The sequence below is a fragment of the Pseudophryne corroboree genome, chromosome 5 (genome assembly GCF_028390025.1).
Source record: "Pseudophryne corroboree isolate aPseCor3 chromosome 5, aPseCor3.hap2, whole genome shotgun sequence".
In the NCBI taxonomy this organism is placed as follows: domain Eukaryota; kingdom Metazoa; phylum Chordata; class Amphibia; order Anura; family Myobatrachidae; genus Pseudophryne; species Pseudophryne corroboree.
In genome coordinates this window covers 385,531,845-385,553,050 of record NC_086448.1, presented here as the reverse complement: position 1 = coordinate 385,553,050, position 21,206 = coordinate 385,531,845, and the positions used below count along the sequence as shown (strand labels likewise).

Below are 21,206 nucleotides of genomic sequence, written 5' to 3'. Positions count from 1 at the left end.
TCACTGTGGTGCTCGCTTCAGCCTCCCTCCCGCTCCGCTTCCTACACCCTCCAGCGCTGCTCCCTAGTCCCTACACTACACCAACCCTCCAGCGCTGCTCCCTAGTCCCTACACTACACCAACCAGCGCTGCTCCCTAGTCCCTACACTACACCCACCCTCCAGCGCTGCTCCCTAGTCCCTACACTACACCCACCCTCCAGCGCTGCTCCCTACAGCCTCCGTGCTCCCTACACTCTTTTCCACTGCCCTCCACTCCCACTCTCCCTGCTCCCTACTGCAATCCCGGAATCCCGGGATTGAGCATTTTTCAATCCCAAATCCCGGTATTGAAAAAATGGCCCGGGATTGGCCTCCCTACCTGTATGGACAGACACAGCATGCAGGGCCGGATTAAGCCTTGGGGGAGCCCGGGGCACTTAAGACACGGGGGCCCCAGTGGAAGGTGGGGGATATATATTAGATTGTGCATACCTCTCAACATGTCTCAATTCAGGAGGGACAAAATGCTCTCTTACCTGGACTTCACTCTTAATATATGATTGATGTCACCTGTGTTGAACTATTTAATTGATAAGAACGGTACTGTATTTCAACACAGATGTTTGCAATCATAAATTAAGAAGGAAGTCCAGGTAGAGAGCATTTTTTCCCTCCTGGAATGGGTCACGGTGGGAGGTATAGATTGTGTATATTAAATCATACTTGCCTACCTGACCCTTTCCATGAGGGAGAAAATGCTCTGTTCCTGGACTTTCCTGGTAATGTATGATTGCATCACCTGTGGTGAAACACCTTTCTTATCAATTAACTAGCTCACCACAGGTGATGGCAATCATATATTACCAGGAAAGTCCAGGAACAGAGCATTTTCTCCCTCATGGAGAGGGTCAGGTAGGCAAGTATGTATTAAATTGATACCAATAGTGTATATTAGTTTTAAACTAATAGTTTAATAATGCATGGGTATTGTTTATACAGTAGCTCCACCTAATTGAAAGACAACTATTTTATAACATTTTCTTGTAGTGGAACAACAACAACTTAAACAACCTTAAAATACACATAGAAAAATAAAATAATTTATCTTGTCACATGCAAGAACAGCAGCAGCCTCTGTACTACTTACACACTGGGACAGGACTCAGGAGGACTCTCTGTGTGTATCTCTATCTCTTGACCCAAATGGTTTAGTTGCATAACAGTTTACACAGGACTCAGACACCCAAGTGGGGAGGAGCAAAGCTGGGATCCCTTTGTCACTTACAGATCTCTCCAGCCTCCTCTCTTTCCTCTAGTCAGAAAGCTCCATCTGTAGCTCATGAAACATGATACTCCTGTGTCTGTGCCTGCACTCCATTTTGTCCTGCTTGCATTCTGGCGCTCTCATTAAGAGGTAAAGGTAGTGATATCAGTGTGCTTTGGCCAGGGGACCCATGACACAGGGTGGCCCAGGGAACAGTATGCCCTGCACCTCCCCCCCCCCCCCCTTAATCTGGCTATGACAGCATGGACAGAGCATACCTGGAGGATGCAACAGCCCCTGTATGGATGGACAAAGCACATACAAAGCACCCCTGGAGGACAAAGCGGCCCCAGCCCCTTGATGGACAACACAGCAGCACTTCTGGATGGAGAATACAGCACCCCTGGACGGACAGCACAGATATGTCCGTTCACTACAAGTTCCACAGCTGGAGTGAAGATGGTGCAATCAATAGGGACCTTTATAAAATCCAGAACTTGTGAGAATCCGACAGCGGAAGGATGACATTTTGTCTCATTTTGGGATCCAATTCAGGTGTGAAAACCTGAGCCGTAATTGAATCCGCTATTCTCTAATTTAAAAAAATGAAAAACATGTCAAGCTGTACTGAGTCAGCGGCGGTGCCCCCACAGCCCTGCATCTCCAAGCCTCCGCTGATACTTGAGAATATATTTACTAAAGTGTAGGTTTATGAAAGTGGATATGTTGCCCAAATTTATCTAGCACCTCATGGAAGATAATAGCTAAAATCTGATTGGTTGCTATAGGCAACTACTCCACACTTCCATAAACTTGCACTTTAGTAAATATACCCCCAGGTCTGTCTCCTATGACACTGCTTTCCCTGTAACTCTTTCCTATGGATGTCTCTCCCCCACTCATAGGGGTAAATTTACTATTGCTTCTAAAACAGAGAATTGGTGATGTTGCCCATAGCAACCAATCAGATGCCATCTATCATTTTCTAAAAGTCAATAGAGAACTGATAAACAGCATCTGATTGGTTGCTATGGGTTCTCTGTTTTAGAAGCTTTAGTAAATTTACCCCATACTCTCCAACTTCCTAATAACCATTAAGGTATTGGAATTGGATTTCTTCTCTTGCCTAGCTGCACTTTAAAGTCATTTGCCCAAAATCTTCTTTCTCTCTTCATGAAACAAGCACTCAATCATCAGCCCAATCTCTCAAGTCTGTAACAAGTATTCAGCCTGACTCTTATACTTCCATCCAGGGCTGTTTCTAGACAATTTCGCTTCCAGTGCGAACAGATTAAAATGTGTCCCGAGACATGTTAAAATATTAAATATATGTGTGTGCCCACAAAAGGGTGTGTGGTCTCGCTGAAATGGGTGTGGTCATGTGTAAGGGGGTGTGGCCTCACAGGAAAAGACTACCTTACACACGGTTTTGCACCCTGCACCCCTAGCATTCACATTAAAAAACATTTTAAAAGCAATTGCATCACAAAGGAAGTAAGAGTAATACTACAGAACTGCTTTAGCTGGGCTGCTGGGGGCCACAGGACTGGCTTGTAATTAGGACACTGTGGAGGTCTGCCCTGTGCAGGAGGCACCTGCAAAGGGGACTTACAGCAGGGGAAATTCAGGCCCAGCTAAGCCTCAAAGCAGCTTCAGCCTCCACTGGACATTCCATGGAGCATCACACTATAAGTCCTTCATCTTGGTAGATTCACACACGGCACCCCCAGACCGGTCCCTGTGTTCCCCACTCTCACCTGACTTTCTCTGCAGGTGTAAGTTGCTGTGATGCTGTCCATTGGTGCCAGGCCCGGCGACAGAGGGGTACAAAGGGTACCCCGTACTGGGCCCCGAGGCTTTGAGGGGCCCCAAGGTGTAGAGGGCACACCAGCAGCATAATGTAATAATAATTTTACAGTGCATCTGGAAAGTATTCACAGCGCTTCACTTTTTCCGCATTTTGTTATGTTACAGCCTTATTCCAAAATGGAATAAATAAATGTTTTCCCTCAAAAATCTACACACAATACCCCGATAATGACAACATGAAAAAAGTTTTTGGGTAGATTTTTACAAATTTATTAAAAATAAAAAACGAAGAAATCACATGTACTTAAGTATTCACAGCCTTTGCCATGAAGCTCAAAATTGAGCTCAGGTGCATCCTGTTTCCACTGATCATCCTTGAGATGTTCCTACAGCGTAATGAGAGTCCACCTGTGGTAAATTCAGTGATTAGACATGATTTGGAAAGGCATACACCTGTCTATATAAGGTCCCACACTTGACAGTGCATGCCTGAGCACAAAACAAGCATGAAGTCAAAGGAATTGTCTGTAGACCTCTGAGATAGGATTTTCACGAGGCACAAATCTGGGGAAGGGTACAGAAAAATATCTGCTGCTTTGAAGGTCCTATTGAGCAAAGTGGCCTCCATCATCCTAGAGCTGGCTGGCCGTCTAAACTGAGCGATCGGGGGAGAAGGGCCCTAGTCAGGGAGGGGATCAAGAACCCAATGGTCACTCTGTCAGAGCTACAGCATTCCTCTGTGGAGAGAGGAGAACCTTCCAGAAGGACAACCATCTCTGCAGCAATCCACCAATCAGGCCTGTATGGTAGAGTGGCCAGACGGAAGCCACTTCTTAGTAAAAAGCACATGGCAGCCCACCTGGAGTTCGCCAGAATGCACCTGAAGGACTCTGAGACCATGAGAAACAAAATTCTCTCGTCTGATGAAACAAAGTTTGAACTCTTTGGCGTGAATGCCAGGCATCATGTTTGGAGGAAACCAGGCACCCCTCATCACCAGGCCAATACCATCCATAAAGTGAAGCATGGTGGTGGCAGCATCATGCTGTGGGAATGTGTTTCAGCGGCAGGATCTGGAAGACCAGTCAGGGCAGAGGGAAAGATGAATGCAGCAACGTACAGAGACATCCTGGATGAAAACCTCCAGAGCACTTTTGACCTCAGACTGAGACTGTACATCTTTCAGCAGGACAACAACCATCATCAGCCTCCCCTCTCTGTGTCCATTATCAGCCTCCCCCTCTGGGGGCATCATCAGCCTCCCCCCTCTGTGTCGAGCATCAGTCTCCCTCTCTGCGTCTATCATCAGCCTCCTCTTTCTGCATCCGTCATCAGCCTCCCCTCTGTGCGTCCATCATCAAGCCTCCCTACCGGTGTCCATCTTCAGCCTCCCTCCTCTGTGTCCATCATCAGCCTCCCTCCTCTGCGTCCATGCGTACAGCATCTATTCACCTGGAGAGAGGGATATGGGTTATGCCAGTAGCTCACAGAGCACTCAGTCAGCCGGGGTGGTGCAGGAGGCTGCTGCCGCTTAGCAACAGCAGCAGTCTCTTCTGCCTATGCGGGTGTGAGGGGTAGGTAAGGGGGGAGCGATCACACTGATTGATCCCCCCTATGGATTTGTCCCTGGCTGAAGGGCATGATAGCGCTCCCCAAATCTGCTGAAAAGATTTCTTTCCCATTAATTTGTGTAAAAGGCATGGCCACATGTCTCACGATTAGGCCATGCACCTCAAAAAAGTACCTAGGCCACCATTGCTCCCTTCACTCCTAGTCTCCAACGCCACCTGGCATTCTCACAGCCAGCTCTCACTCTGTCCATCCCAGCAGTCTTCTGCAATTTATACCTCAGCTAGCGACTCAGCAGCTACATGCAACCAGCGTCCAATCATTCGGCGTCTCCTCTTTTGGTGTCATATCCAGCTCCGCTCCCAACAACCTTATTTCCCCTCAAAAATGGGCGAATGGTGTTCAAACTGAAATCTAAATAGCAGTGTAAAAAAAAAAGCAGCCAGTATTTACCATGCACAGAAACAATATAACACACCCAAATCCGAATCTCTCTGCTCATGTTTCATCTGCCCAACCTGCAGTGTAACATGGTTTTTGCCGAATCGCTAACTTTTTTGGTATGCTAACAACTTTGAATATCCCCCAAGGACCTTAAGCAGCTTCAGTTGCAGTTTTGCTATTTTAGCAAAACTGTAACTGCTTGCGATCGCATGCTGGGTTCTGCCCAGCACAGGGCAATGCTGCCCAGCATGCAAATGCCTGGCAGCAATGCAATAGCAAGGGATACCCCGCTGCCTATGCAGCCTGGCTGCAAAGGCAGACGCAGAGCGGCCATTTCTCGGATCACAGCAACCGCATGTGATGTCACGCAGCCACTCTGAACCCACCACCCATTTCCAACTCCCACCAAATGCCAAATCAACACCCCTGCGATGCCGCATCGATGCCTGTACCGGCCCACGAATTGCTCTGTCTGTCAATCATGCAGAGGTATTTGCATAAGTGGGGTGTGAATGGATCTCACTGTGTGTGCACACACAGTACAGCTCCTGCATGTGCACAGTGGCCATAAATAGTTTAGTATGCAATTGCATCGCTGATGTGATCCATACTGAATAAGGCCCTAAGTTCTTTCCACCTACACCAAGTACAGCTAAATCTCGGAATAATCCGTGGCCAAAACTTGCTGAAGAGGAAAGCAGGCGTCAAAGGCAGCTCCATGTCTGCTTCTATTGGGAGGCCTCTGATCATTTAATTACTACAGTTCCCTCCGTAAGTCAACATCTTCAATTTTCTCGATTCAGGACAAGGGTATTGAGAAGGTCATCTAATAGGAAGATCAAATTTATGATTGGGGTCCTGTGACAAGGGGTCCCAATTCCAAGTTCAGAACCAGAAGAGATTATTTAAGTCTCTTATCACCAAGGAGGTGTCCAGGGCCAAGTTCCCGGATGGAATTTATAGAACCACAGATTAAGTCATGAACACCTGCTAATAACATTCTGAGGATGCTACCTTGTTGGCAGCCAGCATAGTCCAGGTTGAGGTTACCATCTGAACTCCCAGATTCTGTTCCTGCCAGTTCACGAGTATCCAGACCCAATCTGGTTCTATCCATCTGTCCAAATACTCCTTCAGTTCCTGTTGATTCAACTGTCTCCAGACTCAATCTGGTTCGTCCATTTGCCCGGTTCAATCTCCTTTGGTTTCAGCCAATTCAAGTACCTCTGGACTCAATCCGGTTCCATCTGTAGGTCCAAAAGCTCCGGTTTCAGCTAGTTCAAGCTCTTCAAGACTCAATCTAGTTCCATCTCTTTGTCCGTTCCAGCTGATTCAAGTATCTGTGGACCCAATCTGTTTCCATTCATAGGTGCAAAAACTCTTCCGGTCCCATCTGGATTCAAGCCCTTCCATACTAAATCTAGTTCTGTTTAATTGTCCAGATCAGTCTTCTTCAATTCATGCCAATTAAGTGTCTCCAGATACACTCCGGTTCCTACCCTTTGCTTCTGCTGATAACACTAGTGCCACAACCCAAATGGAGACCATGAGCGTTCCACCTCAGGATGGGGCTTCAAGTGATTAGTCAACTCAGGCTGAGGACTCCTGTCAGTCTATTTCAAAAACGGTGTCCTCTCTCCACTATGAAACATCTCAAAATGACTCTATTCCTGTTTCAGCATGGTCATCATCAGCTTCTATTTTTAAGTATTCCTCTGTTGCTCTAAAGACTCCAGACTGGATCTTGACAAAATTTAAATATCTAGACCGGGCTCCTGAATTTTCCATATTACCCAAAGTTAAAAGAGGTCCACAAGTCATCAGTAATACCAGTTTTAAGCCTGCACAGAGATCACGGTCTAAGGATGTGTCAGCCGTGTCTGTCTCCCTGATTCCTACTCAATGGGTTCTTCAGTCAGACGTGCCCTTGGGTGAGTTTTCTCTTGCTCCTGTGTATTCATCTGATGCTCCAGCATCTACGTACTTTGATGGAGATCTAGCTCAGTTCCATACTCTGACAGACCAATACCTCACTATTATGGAGTCTAATCCATCTATTGGCATTACTCCTGCCAATATAATAAAATATTTTATCCTGGCCTTCAGAGTGGAAACTTTAGATTGGGATAATCCTCTTGTTGAATCCAATGATCCAATACTTCAAGATTTACAAACCATCAGTGGCGCAGTTACTGAAAAATTTTGTCAAAAGCCAGCTCGGTTGAAACAATCCGAGTGTACTACCCAGTTTATTAAGAATCGGCCTATTGCAAAATTCTCTGCAGCATCACTGCCTGAGCAAGACCAGGGCACTAGAAACTCCCAATTTGTTGAGACCTTAGATTTTAGGCTCGGCGTATACTTAATTGTCTCCTTACTGTAGAGATTCCAATAGCATTAGTCCTCCAATTTCATCTTCCACTCAGTCTTCAAAACATTCATCCGATACTCTGTTTTTTGATCTATTGCTTTCTGATAATGAATCAATACATCAGACATTTCAAGAATTACAGGAATTGGAGAACATAAATAAACAGTTCAAAGACTACAGGATGTTTTAAGAGTTGGTTATGTTTCCTGTGACTCTATTTCCGATTCCTCACGTAGTTCCAAACTTATGGAAAATCAGGTTAATACGGATGCTGTTAGTCCTAAAGAAGATTGGTATCTTCCTTTAGACTTGGACCCAGACTCTGACTATGATCCTGTTTATGATACTACTCCCTTCCTAAGAGGACCTATGTTCTCTGATAAAGTCTTTGCCCAGGAAATGGGGAACTGGACTGGTGTGCTGACCAGGTTGGAACCAGAATGATGAAACTTCTTCAATTAAATTCAAATAGTTTATTGTCACTACAACATTAAAAATTGCATAAGTGAAATTACAATGCAATACACTCACAACTCCAGTAATATTTAAAATACAACAATGTTAAAAATGTAAACTAACAATTACAGAAGGAAAGAAGCTGTTCCGCAAACTACTGGTGCGGCATCCAAGACACTTGTAACGTTTCGTGGAAGGCAATAAAGAGAACCAGACTGGAGTAGATAGATACAGGTTATAAGGTGATACCTGTGAACATTGGGGAGTGCAGCTACAAGGCTCACACACTGAGCAGTGTGACTTATGAACTGGCAACTTGTGCCCTGGAAAGCAGGAAGCTTTATACCCCTGGGTTGTTATGGATTGGCTGGAAGTGTCAGCAGAGCATCAGACTGGACAGGATTGGACAGAAGAAAGTTAGATGGCGACATCTATGACTGGTTTTGGGGGGAACTTTGGTTTACGCCCGAACACCAGGAAATGGAGCACTATGGAGGGGATGTAGTTATGTGACCGATGGTCAGGAGACTGACGGTCACAATACCGACCACTACATACCGCCTGCTCAAAATCCCACCTTTCGGCATGCTGACCAACAGGTCCTATTACCACTCGTGGGTGTCCATCATTGTCCAATCTTTAATGGCGTACATGCCATTTTCCATTGCAAGACCAACACAGTCCCACAGTCCCAATCTTCCCACAGGCCAATAACTTTACCTAACAATTACTTAAAAAATGTGCCCAAAATGATGGCCTTGAGGCCCTAATCTATACTGTCTGTCTTGTTTACTGTACACTACAGATGTGTCCTTATTCACTATTGCTGCAGTCGCAGCAAAAATCCCTTCGAAGTGCACCAGATTCTGTACAGCTGGACTTGCAACAAGCATATTTTCACTCTTTTTCAACTGAATGTGTGTCTTAATTGCAATCCAGTGCAACAAAATCACTTCATGAGATTACATTGATTATTTGATAGGCAACACCTAAGTCTGAACACCATCTCCTCTAGCCCACAAGTTTACTGCCATGCAGTTTTCCTTGACTCCTCCATCTCCTTCAAAGCACACATTCAGTCCTGCCCTTTTTTTCTCAGGAAAGCAACAGACCTTTTTTATCAATAGGGTAAGGAAAAACTCAAGGAAAAGGAAGCCAGTGTGATTTGTGAAAGACATAGCAAGAATTGTGAAAGCAAGTAGTAGTGAAAGTAAAATAAAGAGTTGTAGATTTTATCAATGCAATTTTGATTATAACTGCTCAACCCCTGGATGTCTGTGTTGCTTGTGCTGCAAAATGAAATCAAATTAATTGTGGTGTTCAGGGATAGAACCTTTACTTTTAGGTGTAACAAAGTGATCAATACATACATTCAATGTACAATTGGTTGATGTCACTTTATAACCAAATCGTACCTGAAAAATCCAATAAATCCTCAGGCCAATAAGGCCACTCTAAATGGCCCTCTCTTAATTTAAGGTACAAATAAATAATTGTTCTTATTCTGGTGTTGGGGCATCCTGATTCCCTTCTCAAATTTGGGTTTGCATATAGTGGTCTTCAGTGATAATTAAGGTTGTGGCCGTTAGATGTTGTTAACCGTGCTTGTTGCTGCCTGTGGAGGGGATGTACTGGCTCAGACTCTTGTGAACTTTATGCTGGAACCATCTACTCTGCAGAGACTCACCTCGACTTCCTCCGCGCTGCTCCCATCTGTCCTGCTAGTCATCCTGGAAGCGCTCACTGGCCTTCGGTATCTCCAATGTGCTGGTCACATTATTGCGGCTTTTCTTCTGGGATTCAGCTGTTCCGCGGTTATCCTTTGCTATGTGCAGCTGTTGTTTGGTCTACTCGTTCTTTGTTGTTTAGGTGCTTCAAAGCGTTTTGCCCATTTCTGGCCTTCCTCTTGGAGAATGTCCTTCACACTGATGCCAAGCACAAGTGGGGTTAATATGCCATTTTGTGGGAGGGTATGTTTCCTTATTGGTCCTTTGTGTTGAGTTTCTGATAGGTTGTTCTTGTTGTCTGTCTTGAGCGTGAGTTGTAATTGTTCATACAGGTTGAGTATCCGATATCCAAATGTTCCGAAATACGGAATATTCCGAAATACGGACTTTTTTGAGTGAGAGTGAGATAGTGAAACCTTTATTTTCTGATGGCTCAGTGTACACAAACTTTGTTTAATACACAAAGTTATTCAAAATATTGTATTAAATGACCTTCAGGCTGTGTGTATAAGGTGTATATGAAACATAAATGAATTGTGTGAATGTAGACAGACTTTGTTTAATGCACAAAGTTATAAAAAATATTAGCTAAAATTACCTTCAGGCTGTGTGTATAAGGTGTATATGAAACATAAATGCATTCTGTGCTTAGACTTGGGTCCCATCGCCATGATATCTCATTATGGTATGCAATTATTCCAAAATACGGAAAAATCCGATATCCAAAATACCTCTGGTCCCAACCATTTTGGATAAGGGATACTCAACCTGTATCAGTTTCTTGTTGTGTAGACAGATACTTTTCCATTCATACAATTTTGATATTTTGTTGCAGTATTGATAGAATGTTATACTTTTATATTATCCTCTTGTTTCATAATTCCTGGTTGTTTCATCATCTATACAGGTGCTGCATGCATGTTTCAGAAATCATTTGCTCATAATCTGATGATAGGTACATAAGTATCTTTGCAACCTATGTGCCTATTACTCCCCTATATCGGTGCTGTATGCATGCTTTAAAAATCATTTGCCAATGGTCTGATTATCCCTATGTACGTAATATAATCATAGCTCTGTGGTTTCTGTCAGAAATTAGCATGTGTGGGTTTACCCTTGTTTTATAAGTGAGTGTGGGTTACTAAGTTAACATTAATCAGGGTCGATATGACTTCAAATTTCTCAAATTCATATTTTAAATACACTTGCATTATTTGAGGTACTGTGATTCTGCCAATATCATGTTGTTCTGGTTTCATAGGTGGAATGGGTGTTTTTTCTTGCAAATGATTGACCTTACTTTTTTGTTGAGACCCTTTATTGACCTTACTATGTTACCTTTGGTGCCAGTATTTCCAATGTGATCATGAGGTGTAGTTCTTCCTTATTTATGTTACTGATGAATTTACCCCTCTCCAGTTTCTCTTCACCTTCTTGATACCCGCGAAGTTCAATGTGGTTGGGTCCGATTTGTGATATTGTTTGAAGTGAAGAGACAGTGGGCATTCCTCCAAGCCTTTCTTTGTGTTACGTATGTGCTTGTTAATTCTTGTTTTGAGGAGTTGTATGGTTCACACTATATATTAGTGCAGTGTGGATGGTGTAATGGTTAGCCTTACTGCCTTACAGCAATGAGATCATGGGTTCAATTCCCATCACGACCCTAACTGTACAGAGTTTGTATATTCTCCCCGTACTTGCGTGGGTTTCCTCCAGGTACTCCGGTTTCCTCCCACAATCCAAAAATATATTGGTAGGTTAATTGGTTCTCAACTAAATTAACCCTGGTGTGAATGTGTCTGTGTGTACATGCGAAAGGGAATAAAGATTGTAAGCTCCACTGGGGCAGGGACTGATGTGAATGGGCAAAATATTCTCTGTAAAGCGATACGGAATATGTATGCGCGCTATATAAATAACTGCAAATAAATAATAAATAAATAAATAAATATAACCTCGTGGGCAGGGGCACTCGAGCATATACAGTATACAATTCCCTTGCTGTGGCACGTGAGCCTACAGTATCTTCTATTTTGATGTTGGTGTTGTTCATGGTGGATTTCACTGCATGCGTGCTTTTCAAATTACTACTCTCGATTATGGGGGTAGAATGGCTGGTAGTGTATCATCCTGTAGTAGGATAGGTCAGTGTTTCTTAATTATCCTTTACACCTGCTTTGCATGTCTTGTGTATTAGGTAATGAAGAGGATTTCCTCAGTTTTGTCTTTACGTTTTACTCGACTTTTGTATTGTAGTATTGTAGTAGCAGTTCTCGGTTTCCCCCACTGTCGTGAATGCTTTCCGTACTTGTTCCTCGTATTGTTTCTTTATGAATTGAGAATGTATTTTCATCCCTTGTGCTTCATAGTCAGTGATCCTGGAGCAGTTTCTCCTAAGTCTTGAATTGTCCGGCTGGAATGTTGTTCAGTCAGTTTGGGAGATGACGGCTGGATGCTAAGATGAAACTATTACCATCTACTGGTGGGATGTGGTTACTATCCCAGCAGTCAGTATCCCAGTGGTCAGCATACTGACGCCGGGATCCTGGCCGCCAGAATGCCGGCAGGGGGTCCAAGACAATTCCCACTCGTAGGTGTTTATGACACCTATAGAGTAGGAATAGGACCTGTGGCGAGCACCTCAAGCCACCAAGCCCACAAGGGGCTGTGTTCCGCTTTCCCACCTGCTGGCATTCTTGCGGCCAGGATACCAGCGTTAGTATGCTGACCGTTGGTTTCCCGGCCCCAACCCTTTCTGGCTTATGGAATGTGTTTGTGTGTATTTGCTTGTCTACAATGAAGATGTTTAAGTCAAGAAATTCAACTTTCGTTTCGTTGTACATGGTGGTAAACTTAAGGTTAACATCATTGTTACTCATGTTTTTTATGAACCTTGAGAGTGACTCTGCACTGCCCTGCCAGATGAAAAAAATGTCAACTATGAACTTCACCCAGAGGACAAGGTTAGCGTCAAGCTCACGATTGGGACCAGATTCTATCGTCCTCACATTTGCTCATGAATAGATTTGAATAGCACGGCACAAACCTCATCCCCATCGCTGTCCCTGTGACCTGGAGATAATAACTGTCATCAAACCATGAGTAATTGTGTGTAAGAATGAAATTTATACCATTGATGATGACATTTTGTTGTTCTATGTGTAACCCTGATTTAGGGTTTAAACAACACTTATACTGAGGTAGTTATAATATGGTGACTAAAATGGAGTATAAGCATATATATTATTCATATAAAAGTTAATGGATGTTGTAATACTGTATGCATGTTTTGAGGTAAATAATACAGTTCACATATATGTAATTGTATGTACATTGATGTAAATGTAGTGGTGAATACAATGAAGGCTTATTTTATGGTTTCACAGTGTATCTAAAGGGTTAATGTCCTTGTGCTCCTAACTGTCAATCACCTAGTGGGGTGATTGCCAGTGGGCGGGGCATCACCTCAGAGTGGGTCATGTGACTACTAGAGAGGGGTGGAGAGGTGCTGTGAGTGTAGCTGAGGGAGAGACTGCATATCCCTTGGTGAGAGGACATAGTTTTTTGCTGCTCCGGCCGTCGCCCGCATTAGAGCTGAGCAGTATACATTGCGGCGGCCGGAGGGTGCTTAGTGTGTGTAGCCAGAACAGGGCTTCCTTACTGTAAAGGTGGTGACAGCAGCATTGAGACTCAGAACTGTTCATAGAACCCAAGATCAGCGCTAGTCAACTCACCCAGCAGTATTGGAAAGGCGCATCTGTGACAGGGAGGCAGAGAGGGTTCCTTCCTACCTATTACCGGCACAGACTCTGACAGCCACAACAAAGAAGCCAGGACCAGCAGCAGAGGCTCCATTCTGTGTGGCTGTAAGTGTAAGGGAGGAGTCGGGGGAGCATCCTGCAGCAGCATCACTAGATGGTAGAAGTGTGAGTGCATAATCCAGCCATTTATATTACCCCTACACTAAGCACAGCAAGCCATAGGTGACTATTGTACATAGTCAATTTCATATTGGGACTAAGGACTCCAGGGCTAGGCCGCAATAATGGCTACTAAGCAGGAGGATAGCAATGGGTCACAGTAGTCAGAGTGACCTATAATGACAGTTCCATGTATGGCTTAATCATAGTGCTAAGGAGAAGGTAGAAAGCACTGGGTATATATATGTAACAGGAGGAGTGGAGTGAAACTTGAACTGTTTAACGCTTCATAAATAGTTTTAAAACTCCCCCATATATCAGCATCACATCAGTCAAAGGAGAGCCAGAGACATTGTTCCGCAGCGCTAAATAGAAAGTAACACCCTAAAGCTGCCACCTAATGTGTGTATTTATGCCCCTGAATTAGCAGAATTAGAGTCAAGGACATTAAAGGTAGCCATACTACAGTGACATTGGATGAATGTTAAAGCCTCTTAGCCACAAAGGATTAGACTATCATCCCGATTCAAGGACTAGCTTGTGGCACTTTAATACAACTGTGTTATATGTATATTCGTGAACCCGTAAGAAGGACTGACACGTAAGAGACTATTAGTTTTAAAGTTAAAGGATTTGAGCTCGCTGTGACTATGATAAGAGAAACCATCTCTTGCAGATATATTTAATATAGACTCATCCTAAGAGACAACAATAATTTGAGGCATACAGGAATCGAAAAGCTATATATGCTCTGAACTATAGAAAGCATCAGCTACTTCAAATGGACACAAGGACGCAGCATAACAAAGGTTTATCATACCAGCTTCTTAGGAGTTTAGTTTAATACTGGACAACTACAGTAACATTTTTACTGAGGAAAGGATACAGATTCCTTGGTAATCAACTGTTGATGTTACTATCTATGAGCTAAATAGATACTTTCTGTTATCTGCCAAGGAGGAACTATAAGTAACCTTATAGGAGAAAGTAATCGCTACCATAAGTAGACTGAGCCAAACATCTTTCTCTTTAACTGGAGGGAGAACTGATAGTTGATACTAAAACATAGTGTCAGACATTCTGTATTAACTGCTGTTATTTTTAGGAAGTTTATGGGCCCTTATAGTGCACTATCATATTAAGAGTACCCGGGTCACTCTAACACCTAAGGGTGTGTTGAAAAGAAAAAGGATTTGTTGTATTGCATGCAGGTACTGTGTATAGGCCTAATTGACCGGAGGGTTAGCATGGATTAATGACTTAAAGGGGAATGTGTAATTGATGAAATGTTAATGTATACTTAATCCATTTGGTACTGGTCATTAAAGTGTTATACTTGCCATGTGTGTCTGGTCCGTCTGGAAGTTGATCTGAAGATCCTGGAAGAAAGAGACAGGTATATTAGATAATATATCTATGATATAAGGGAATCATCCCCTAAGGATAGAGATCAGGCTTACTCAAGCAAGCCTTAACGGTAGTTAAATACTACACATAGCTTGAGTGGAGGCACAGCTATTAGGTAACCATCCCTTAATAGAATACATAGACAGCTCTCGTATCAAGGTATTAAGGGTAGGGTTACATTTGGAGGCACCGCGTGAGATAGAAGTTACACTCAGGCCCTGTTACACCACAGGTGTCAGCTGCCATTAATTATTATTGATAAAGTCCTCACATCCCTAAAAATAAAATACAAATATGGGAAAGAAGCAAAGGAACAGGGAGAAGGTTGGACATAAAGCCATTGCTGTATCAGTTGGGAGAGTTGAAGCCAATAGAGAATGTAAAAGTATGGACAAACAAGAGTACCATAAGGGACCAGGCTTAAAGGAAGAGGTGACATGCAAGTTTGTGGGAACTTTTGTAAATAACCTAGGTGTGAAAAATGAAAAAATATTAGATGTCCCTGTAGAGTTGGAGAAGAGAAAGAAAAAATCAAAGGACAAGAAAGTCAGACTTGATCCCCACCTAAAGGATAGTGAGGGAGGTGTTAGTGACAACCTTGCTCATACTTTGGTCGCTAACATGGATTATGGAATGAAAGGAGATAAGAATGTTCTACCACTGAAAGAGAGAGTTCCAGGGGAAGTGAAGATAGATGTAGGTATACAGAGATTAGAAACTGTGCTAAAGCAAATAGCTGAGGATTATAAGAAACATGGACAATTAGTATTAGCTCTTCCAAAAGATCAACAGAAGGACCTGATTTCCCTGTTTCCAACTTCCATTGAGGAACCAACAAGAAGAGATAGCCCAGTGGATCTACAGACCCCGATAGAGGTGATAAGACATATAGCACTGGACAGGTCTAAACATATTTATCAGTTGTTGGAGGTTCTAGATGAAACCCGATGGAAGCTAAAAGAAGAACAGATGTTTAACACCAAAATTGATGAGAGGAACAAAGAGCTTGAAAGAGAACTTTGGTTTATACAGAGAGAGATGGAAACCATGGCATCTGATGAAAGACAAACCAGAGTGGATCAGGAGCAACAAAAGTTGATAATGTACCAGCAGCAGGAAGACAATATTCATTCTCTGGAATAAAAAATAACTGAGTTGTCTGAATTATTGGAAGTGGGTAAAGAAACTGAAAAGGAGGATCATATTTGTCTGAATGAAATGAAAGAAAGACTGTCTCAGCTAGAATCTGAGAATAAAATACTCAAGGATGCCAACTTCCTAAACAACTGTCCTGAAGATCGTATCCATGAATTTTCTATGCGACCGGATACTAAGGACATAGCATTACAGACTGAGGTAGTGGATGGTATATTGCTGAGACAATCTTCTATGAATAAAGTTGATAGTAAAGGGACACAGTATATGTCTCTTAAAATGACTGGCACAGTAATATGGTTCCATGTGAAGAAAGGCTATGGCTTCATTAAAAGGCATGACACCGGAGAAGACATATTTGTACATTGGACATCCATAACGAAGAATAACCCCCTAAAACTGTTGTACAGTGTAGGAGATGGAGAGAAAGTAGAATTTGAAGTGTTGGAAGGGGAAAAGGGTGTACATGCAGCAAATGTGACTGGCATAGGTGGAGTACCAGTGAAAGGGAGTCGATTTGCTCCAAACCGACGAGGATCATACAGTTATTGTTATCAACCACGAGAAAAAGTGGTTGATGAAGGAAGTGCATATTCAGAACAAAGGCAAGGGAGAGATCCAGCTCCATGTCATCCTTCTACAACCTTACATTACCGACCTCTCTCGAGATTCAATGGTAGAGTAAATCAGTCCCAGGATCAAGAAACGGAAAATTCAGATGCTAAAGACTTGATAACTTTAGAAGCTTCGTCAGAGAAAATAAGAATTTACTTACCGATAATTCTATTTCTCGGAGTCCGTAGTGGATGCTGGGGTTCCTGAAAGGACCATGGGGAATAGCGGCTCCGCAGGAGACAGGGCACAAAAAAGTAAAGCTTTACTAGGTCAGGTGGTGTGCACTGGCTCCTCCCCCTATGACCCTCCTCCAGACTCCAGTTAGGTACTGTGCCCGGACGAGCATACACAATAAGGGAGGCATTTTGAATCCCGGGTAAGACTCATACCAGCCACACCAATCACACCGTACAACTTGTGATCTAAACCCAGTTAACAGTATGACAACAGAAAGGGCCTCTTAAAGATGGCTCCTTAACAATAACCCGAATTAGTTAACAATAACTATGTACAAGTATTGCAGATAATCCGCACTTGGGATGGGCGCCCAGCATCCACTACGGACTCCGAGAAATAGAATTATCGGTAAGTAAATTCTTATTTTCTCTATCGTCCTAAGTGGATGCTGGGGTTCCTGAAAGGACCATGGGGATTATACCAAAGCTCCCAAACGGGCGGGAGAGTGCGGATGACTCTGCAGCACCGAATGAGAGAACTCCAGGTCCTCCTTTGCCAGGGTATCAAATTTGTAAAATTTTACAAACGTGTTCTCCCCCGACCACGTAGCTGCTCGGCAGAGTTGTAATGCCGAGACCCCTCGGGCAGCCGCCCAAGATGAGCCCACCTTCCTTGTGGAGTGGGCTTTTACAGTTTTAGGCTGTGGCAGGCCTGCCACAGAATGTGCAAGTTGAATTGTGTTACAAATCCAACGAGCAATCGACTGCTTAGAAGCAGGTGCGCCCAACTTGTTGGGTGCATACAATATAAACAGCGAGTCAGATTTTCTGACTCCAGCCGTCCTTGCAATGTATATTTTTAAGGCTCTGACAACGTCCAACAACTTGGAGTCCTCCAAGTCGCTAGTGGCCGCAGGCACCACAATAGGTTGGTTCAGATGAAATGCTGATACCACTTTAGGGAGAAAATGCGGACGAGTCCGCAGTTCTGCCCTATCCGAATGGAAGATTAGATAAGGACTTTTATAAGATAAAGCCGCCAATTCAGATACTCTCCTGGCAGAGGCCAGGGCTAGTAACATAGTCACTTTCAATGTGAGATATTTCAAATCCACCTTTTTCAATGGTTCAAACCAATGGGATTTGAGGAAATCTAAAACTACATTTAGATCCCACGGTGCCACCGGAGGCACCACAGGAGGCTGTATATGCAGTACTCCCTTGACAAAAGTCTGGACCTCAGGGACAGAGGCCAATTCTTTTTGGAAGAATATTGACAGGGCCGAAATTTGAACCTTAATGGATCCCAATTTGAGACCCATAGATAATCCTGATTGCAGGAAATGTAGGAAACGACCCAGTTGGAATTCCTCCGTCGGACCCTCCGATCCTCGCACCACGCTACATATTTTCGCCAAATGCGGTGATAATGTTTCACGGTGACTTCCTTCCGTGCCTTAATCAAGGTAGGAATGACTTCTTCTGGAATGCCTTTCCCTTTTAGGATCTGGCGTTCAACCGCCATGCCGTCAAACGCAGCCGCGGTAAGTCTTGAAAAAGACAGGGACCCTGCTGTAGCAGGTCCCTTCTCAGAGGTAGAGGCCACGGTTCGTCCGTGAGCATCTCTTGAAGTTCCGGATACCAAGTCCTTCTCGGCCAATCCGGAACCACTAGTATTGTTCTTACTCTTCTTTGCCGTATGATCTTCAATACCTTTGGTATGAGCGGCAGAGGAGGAAACACATACACTGACTGGTACACCCAAGGAGTTACCAGTGCGTCCACAGCTATTGCCTGTGGATCTCTTGACCTGGCGCAATATTTGTCCAGTTTCTTGTGGAGGCGAGACGCCATCATGTCTACAATTGGTCTTTCCCAACGGTCTATTAACATGTTGAAGACTTCTGGATGTAGACCCCACTCTCCCGGATGAAGATCGTGTCTGCTGAGGAAGTCTGCTTCCCAGTTGTCCACGCCCGGGATGAACACTGCTGACAGTGCTATCACGTGATTCTCCGCCCAGCGAAGAATCTTGGCAGCTTCTGCCATTGCACTCCTGCTTCTTGTGCCGCCCTGCCTGTTTACATGGGCGACCGCCGTGATGTTGTCCGACTGAATCAACACCGGCTTTCCTTGCAGGAGAAGTTCCGCCTGGCTTAGAGCATTGTAGATTGCTCTTAGTTCCAGAATGTTTATGTGAAGAGACTTTTCCAGACTCGTCCATACTCCCTGGAAGTTTCTTCCTTGTGTGACTGCTCCCCAGCCTCTCAGGCTGGCGTCCGTGGTCACCAGGATCCAATCCTGAATGCCGAATCTGCGGCCTTCTAATAGGTGAGCCTTCTGCAACCACCACAGAAGTGACACCCTTGTCTTTGGTGACAGGGTTATTCGCAGGTGCATCTGCAGATGCGACCCTGACCATTTGTCCAACAGATCCCTTTGGAATATTCTTGCATGGAATCTGCCGAATGGAATTGCTTCGTAAGAAGCCACCATTTTTCCCAGGACTCTTGTGCATTGATGTACTGACACTTTTCCTGGTTTTAGGAGGTTCCTGACCAGATCGGATAACTCCTTGGCTTTTCCCTCTGGAAGGAAAACCTTTTTCTGAACCGTGTCCAGAATCATTCCTAGGAACAGCAGACGAGTTGTCGGGATTAAATGGGATTTTGGAATATTCAGAATCCACCCGTGTTGTCTTAGCACCTCTTGAGATAGTGCTAAAGCTGTCTCCAGCTGTTCTCTGGACCTTGCCCTTATTAGGAGATCGTCCAAGTATGGGATAACTAATACGCCTTTTCTTCGAAGAAGAATCATCATCTCGGCCATTACCTTGGTAAAGACCCGAGGCGCCGTGGACAATCCGAACGGCAGCGTCTGAAACTGATAGTGACAGTTTTGAACAATGAACCTGAGGTACCCCTGGTGTGCGGGGTAAATCGGAACGTGTAGATACGCATCCTTGATGTCCAAGGATACCATAAAGTCCCCTTCTTCCAGGTTCGCTATCACTGCTCTGAGTGACTCCATCTTGAACTTGAACTTTTTTATGTAGAGGTTCAAGGACTTCAGATTTAGAATAGGCCTTACCGAGCCATCCGGCTTCGGTACCACAAATAGAGTGGAATAATACCCCTTTCCTTGTTGTAATAGGGGTACTTTGACTATCACCTGCTGAGCGTACAGCTTGTGAATGGCTTCCAACACCCTCTCCCTTTCGGAAGAGACGGTTGGTAAGGCAGACTTCAGGAAACGATGAGGAGGATCCGTCTCTAATTCCAACCTGTACCCCTGAGATATTATCTGCAGGATCCAGGGGTCTACCTGCGAGTGAGCCCACTGCGCGCTGTAATTTTTGAGACGGCCCCCCACTGTCCCCGAGTCCGCTTGAGAGGCCCCAGCGTCATGCTGAGGTTTTTGCAGGAGCCGGGGAGGGCTTCTGTTCCTGGGAAGGAGCTGCCTGTTGGTGTCTCTTCCCTCTTCCTCTGCCTCGTGGCAGGTACGACAAGCCCTTTGCTCTCTTATTTTTGTAGGAGCGAAAAGGCTGCGGTTGAAAGGTCGGTGCCTCTCTCTGTTGGGGAGTGACTTGAGGTAAAAAAGTGGATTTCCCGGCAGTAGCCGTGGCCACCAAGTCTGATAGACCAACTCCAAATAACTCCTCCCCTTTATACGGCAAAACCTCCATGTGACGTTTTGAATCCGCATCGCCTGTCCACTGTCGTGTCCATAAGGCTCTTCTGGCTGAAATGGACATAGCACTCACCCGAGATGCCAGTGTGCAAATATCCCTCTGTGCATCACGCATATAGATAAATGCATCCTTTATTTGTTCTAAGGACAGTAAAACATTGTCCCTATCTAGGGTATCAATATTTTCAATCAGGGATTCTGACCAAACTACTCCAGCACTGCACATCCAGGCAGTTGCTATAGCTGGTCGTAGTATAACACCTGCATGTGTGTATATATTCTTTTGAATAACTTCCATCTTTCTATCTGATGGATCCTTAAGTGCGGCCGTCTCAGGAGAGGGTAACGCCACTTGTTTGGATAAGCGTGTGAGCGCCTTGTCCACCTTAGGGGGTGTTTCCCAGCGCGCCCTAACCTCTGGCGGGAAAGGGTATAATGCCAATAACTTTTTTGAAATTATCAACTTTTTATCAGGAGCAACCCACGCTTCATCACACACGTCATTTAATTCTTCTGATTCAGGAAAAACTGTTTGTAGTTTTTTCACACCATACATAATACCCTGTTTTACGGTATCTGTAGTATCAGCTAAATGTAACGTCTCCTTCATTGCCAAAATCAT

At 44.2% G+C, this 21,206-nt stretch overlaps 1 protein-coding gene across 1 annotated transcript in view; it reads left to right on the top strand.

Moving 5' to 3' along the window:
* The first annotated feature begins 3,928 nt into the window (after positions 1 to 3,928).
* Positions 3,929 to 21,206, top strand: part of ANKRD33B (ankyrin repeat domain 33B) — a 114,820-nt gene continuing 97,542 nt past the window's right edge. The window contains exons 1-5 of the mRNA XM_063925191.1: positions 3,929 to 4,227; positions 5,715 to 5,838; positions 6,797 to 7,287; positions 7,675 to 7,866; positions 9,764 to 9,840. Of these exons, the coding sequence (XP_063781261.1) occupies positions 3,929 to 4,227; positions 5,715 to 5,838; positions 6,797 to 7,287; positions 7,675 to 7,866; positions 9,764 to 9,840 (1,183 nt within the window). The remainder of the gene's footprint in view (positions 4,228 to 5,714; positions 5,839 to 6,796; positions 7,288 to 7,674; positions 7,867 to 9,763; positions 9,841 to 21,206) is intronic.